Below are 5000 nucleotides of genomic sequence, written 5' to 3' on the forward strand. Positions count from 1 at the left end.
CGAAAAAAAAGAAGTTAATAGCAGAGCGAGGTTTTGATCCTCAGACCTCTGGGTTATGGGCCCAGCACACTTCCGCTGCGCCACTCTGCTGACATTGGATATTAGTCTGTTCACAAAGCTGTATCAAAGTTTGCTGACTGATCGCAAATCCACTAGCATATATAGAAACAGGTTTTCATTTACAAAATACACATTAGCGCACATCAGCTTTTATTGGAAAGACCCGGCCCCAAGAGGAAGGACCGCTCATGACGCCAAAATGACTTCTAATTATAGCTTTGCTATACTAAACAGTTTCGAGGTTTCCTTGGAGAAATCAAAGAAAAAAAGGAAGGAAGATGCGACCACAAAATGCTTGGATAAATAAGCGTTCAATTGCTTCGTCACACCATTTAGATTTTAAACTATTTGTAGGGTCAAGCTATCAATTGAAGATGGCAAATAGACCACTTTCATAAATGGCTGCCGGATTAATATTCTTTTGTTTAAATTTAAATTAACCCTTCTGGCCTCGCTTGAAATAATGTATTATTTTGAATTTTGGACTGGAGAACGAGGCCAGAAGGGCTAATTTAAATGTAAACAAAAGAATATTAATCTGGCAGCCATTTCTGCAAGTGGTCTCTAATCTCGATGAACAAGCACATCTCTTACAACAAATTCCTTTGCTTAAACTGCAGCAAAAGCGTAAAAAAGATCGTAGTCGGCAGTCGAACCTGCGCGGGGAGACCCCCAATGGATTTCTAGTCCATCACCTTAACCACTCGGCCACGACTACCTTTTATTTTATCCCGCGCCTATCACGATTGGAATCAATATGTACAGTGCAACTCTGAGAAGTGACCACGAGTGATTTCTCGAACGTATCCTCCCGAAAACCTAAGAAATATATGGAAAAAGCCTAGCTCCCAAATTATAAGACACTAGGTATCTGGAGGTTTCGCCCCATTGCAAGTTTGTCTCCTACCACTTTTGCAAGTTCGCCCCCTACAGTAAAACAACTTCAGGGGAGAACTCTGACAAAGGTGGTAGCGGGTGGACTTGGAATGGGGCGAAACCTCCCTAAATCATACACACCTGTGGAAAGTTAATCGTGATGTTGACCTCTTGTAGTGTACTTTCCTTATCCTTTAGAAGAGATCTCCATTCCCTCGCTTCACTACCTGTCAGAACGCTCTTTATGCTATATGGAGCATTTGTCAAGGGATTGCATGCGGAACACGTGTCTCTTTGATTTCCACTCGTCTGGTGAGGCCCGTCTGGAACCAAAATTAGAAACAAAGGAGGCGTTGAATTCTTATTTCTAACTATGGTCATCCTGAGTGGCGGGGACATGATAGGCTGATAACGGCTAATAAGGCCTAATAAACAATACTAAGGTAACAAAGTATATTTCTTCTCTTGTAAGTTACGCATGATTTACCCGTTTCAGTCTCTGCACACAAACGTTTTCCTCGGATGTTCTTGCTGCTCTTAAGATTCTATAATCGATTCAGTATACAAAACCACGAAAGGAAGCGCGCTCAGAAGAGAGATACGCACTTGAACGCCTCGTCGATGCCGCGGAGGCCCCCTTGGTACTCACTAAGGATTTTACACGACACGCTGCGTGTGTCGTCCTCCTCGCACAGCTCTCTACCTCGCGCGTCTTATTCGTTGAGACTAGTAGTTACATCCAGGAACAGCTGATGAATGTTGATTTTCCATTATCAAATTCTCGTGGAGAGGCAATTAAAGTAATTGCTTTACTTGCCCGTCGAGGCTTAAAATCGTCGCTAGTTAAGAAGCGCGTTTAACACGCACGTGGCTGAAGCCACATAACGTGATTTGTTGGTTTCGTGTTGCTGTGATCAACACGATTCCATACCGATGATGATAGCATGACTTACAGAACACCGTCTCATATCTCTTATCGCGCCCGGATCGTATTTATTTTCGCTACGACGCAAAAGTCTGGGTGATTACGTGCTTTTGGTGGCGCAATAGTAGCAAAGACGCTCAAGTACCTTGAATGATATCTCCTAAAGAATGTCCGTCAATTAACAATTTAAAATATCTTACAGTTTTGTGTCACGCCATTTAATACCAGTAACGTGAAAATTGACATTACAACGCAATTAACTTATTTTTCATCACTGATTTTCTATCACTGAGCGATACCCCTTCAAATTGAAGATCCCGTGATAATTGTTACTCACATACGTACAAAGGGCAAAAGCTAATTCTTCCCAGTGCGGACTTATAAAATTTCATTTCCCAGCTAAAAAAGCTTATCCTCTTAGAAAGATAATTCATTTGAAGTTCAATGCAGTGGTTCATTTTCATGTCAAGAGAAGTGAAGTGTTGTCGACTCTTGTTGATCTCAGAGAAGTACATTTACAGTATATATTTGAATCAGAGATACGGTCACGTTTAATTAACGGACAACACTTTAAACAAAGTATGTTCAGAGGAAGCATGAAGTAATTCTCCCAAGTCATCTTCTTCACGTTGTCTTTTTTCGTTTTTCATTTGGATAAATCCGCCTTTGTCTATTCTTTAAGGATTAGGGTCGCCCAAATAACGAAAGCTCACTGCATTGCATTCACGTACGCGCCAGGCAGGAGTGGAGTAGGCCCAGTCGCTTTAGCACAAACAAAAGTTCTAAGCAGTTGACAGAGAAAGTATTTTAAACAGTGAGTTTGTTAACTTTTAAAACAATCCTTTGTTTATCGCGAAGCTAAAGATTAGCCTTGGACACTGCGTTTAAAGAAACAAAAGGAATTTCCTACCTTCCTTCGTTGAATCACACCAAGTCTCTGAATTTTGTTTGTTTTGGAATGCGCCAGTTTCACACGACAGAATTGTTTCCAGACCAATCTTTTCTTCGATTTTGAAACTTGGTGGCTCCACATAAAGGAGTTCGCTTGCTATTCTTTCGCTGTTCATCAAAATAATCGAAAGACACACGAGAACAAGCTGTGTTTTCGAACTAACACGCGGCAATTGGTCGAGCGCGAATCTTGACATCCTTCTCTTACGCTGAATATCGCAAGTTCACCGACTTCTAGCGTAAAATCCCGTTCTTCCAGAATTCTCCCCGAGAGGATGGCCGATGGTAAGCAATCTCGTTCCTGTTTATATTGGAGATTGAGATCTCTGCCGTTTGAATGTTTCTAAACCACGGCGTGACCTTTTGACCGCGATGAAAGCATTTCCTCTCAAAGAATGACTTCCGCTCCGTGTCAATTTTTCCGGTCGTGCGCTGATCCCATCCCACGACACACCTTAAGCTGTGCCATAAATCAAATTAAATGTTCGCTTTGATCGCCTCTTATATTAAGATAACTTTCACAAAAAAAGTAAAAGGAGGTATCAGGGATTTGTGAACACATTTTCACTACAAATCAGCCACAGCAATAGTTCTGATTCTTGAGCTTCGGCAGCTTCTTTACATTCCGTTCGTTCTAGGCATACTTCCAAATTCGAACAAGCTTCTAACGCATTTCGTGCCCGCAGTGAACTCACATTTGATCTCTATAAAATTCGCATCTACCAAGCAAGAAATAGGTTTCTCCCATTAGCTTAATTAGGATGCAGTCATGATCAGTTATCAAAGTTTCTTTTTAAAAAACGAAAAACACAAAATTGAGAACTCTCCAAATAGAGGATAGTTAGGCTACCGGCTGGGTTTACGCAGCATTCCAACCGATACTGAAAACCGAAATCCATACTGAAATTATTTGTATTCCGTTCAAACTTTAGCAGGTTTTAGTCGGAGCGTTCGTCCTTTGCACACCTAAGGTCACAAGAGCTGCGACAAAATTGCCAAGTATTCTTAAATAAGAATATCCCCAAAAAATGTGATCCTGTGGTTTAAGGGCGTGTGATGAACATGGACGAAACTGACCCTGCTTAATTCGATCGAAATTTTTGTAACTGTATACCATCCATTGGTCAGGAGCCGATTGAAAATGCCTGTTGAGTTTCGTACTGAGTCATCCTTTCGAAGTCTTGAATTGCTTTTCTGGTAAGTTAATGAGCTCATTAACTAACATTTTGTAAGTTATGCTCACTATGGAGAAATTAGGATAGGTGAATCATATGACACCAGTTAAAGTTAGATTGTCGTCGGAAATTTTATTTGAATCTAACTTACTAATGGGTAGTGGCTAATTTCTCATCCTTTAACTCTTCATTCCCTGAGAGTGACCAACTTTTAATTTCTCCTTACCGCGTCGCCTGTGAACAAGCATTAAGGTTCCAAGAAGCTATTGATTGTTAGGCAAATTCTCCTTGAAAGGAAAAGAAAAACGTGTGGAGAATATGCATATTGATATCAGGGTGTTAAGGGTTAGAACACTGAGGCGGGAGATTCCTGAGCTTTGCGAACGTCCCCCAAAAGGGTTGGACTAATAAGCCGGCAGAACATTTTTAAAAGAGTAGACCCTCGTCACTTAGTTTCTCTCTCTCTTCTGCCTCAATCCCTCGCGTGCCTACCGCTAGCCTTCTTCAGTCCCCGCTAAAACTGCGGAAACAGGAAAGACCACCGCAGGGGCTGTCAAACCTACCACAGTAACGACAATTTTTTTTTTTCGAAATTGGCAGAACTTCTTAAATTTGTCGAGAGACCTGTTCTCTCCGCTGCATTAGATTTTCAAAGTTTGTGACCAAAACTTTAATATTGTTGAAGGCTCTTATCAGTAATGCCGGTGAATATCAGTTACGAACTAAGTCATTTTTTATATGTCCCTGTAATTGTTAATCATGTCACCAAATTGTAAACGATTGCATCAGAGCGTGGGATATATTTCATACTGAGTGTAAACAAAGTCCGTAGTTAATTTACTGTAAGGGAGATGTTGTGATTGCAGGCGTTTATTCCGCCTAAAAGGGAAGGGAAAACGTGTTGTTGGGTATTAGCAGGGTTCCCACGCGCGCTTCGCGCGCGTGGGGCAGAGCCCAATACCCATGGAATATGGTCAACCTCTTTTCGTTTGGTTTTCACGTGACTGACCGAG

The 5000-nt window shown here is 41.4% G+C and overlaps 1 protein-coding gene and 1 non-coding gene across 2 annotated transcripts in view; both read right to left on the reverse strand.

The window, feature by feature from the left end:
* LOC111326964 (uncharacterized) overlaps positions 1–3159 on the reverse strand; it is a 41580-nt gene extending 38421 nt beyond the window's left edge. Inside the window, exons 1-2 of the mRNA XM_088742205.1 lie at positions 2772–3159; positions 1078–1259 (exon numbers count right to left, since the gene is read on the reverse strand). Of these exons, the coding sequence (XP_088598331.1) occupies positions 1078–1259; positions 2772–3009 (420 nt within the window). The 5' untranslated portion in view covers positions 3010–3159. The remainder of the gene's footprint in view (positions 1–1077; positions 1260–2771) is intronic.
* On the reverse strand, positions 699–778 carry Trnas-aga (transfer RNA serine (anticodon AGA)). The gene has a single exon. It is a non-coding gene; the product is annotated as a tRNA-Ser (tRNA).
* Positions 3160–5000: the final 1841 nt, after the last annotated feature.

The sequence above is a fragment of the Stylophora pistillata genome, chromosome 13, assembly GCF_964205215.1.
Source record: "Stylophora pistillata chromosome 13, jaStyPist1.2, whole genome shotgun sequence".
In the NCBI taxonomy this organism is placed as follows: Eukaryota; Metazoa; Cnidaria; class Anthozoa; order Scleractinia; family Pocilloporidae; genus Stylophora; species Stylophora pistillata.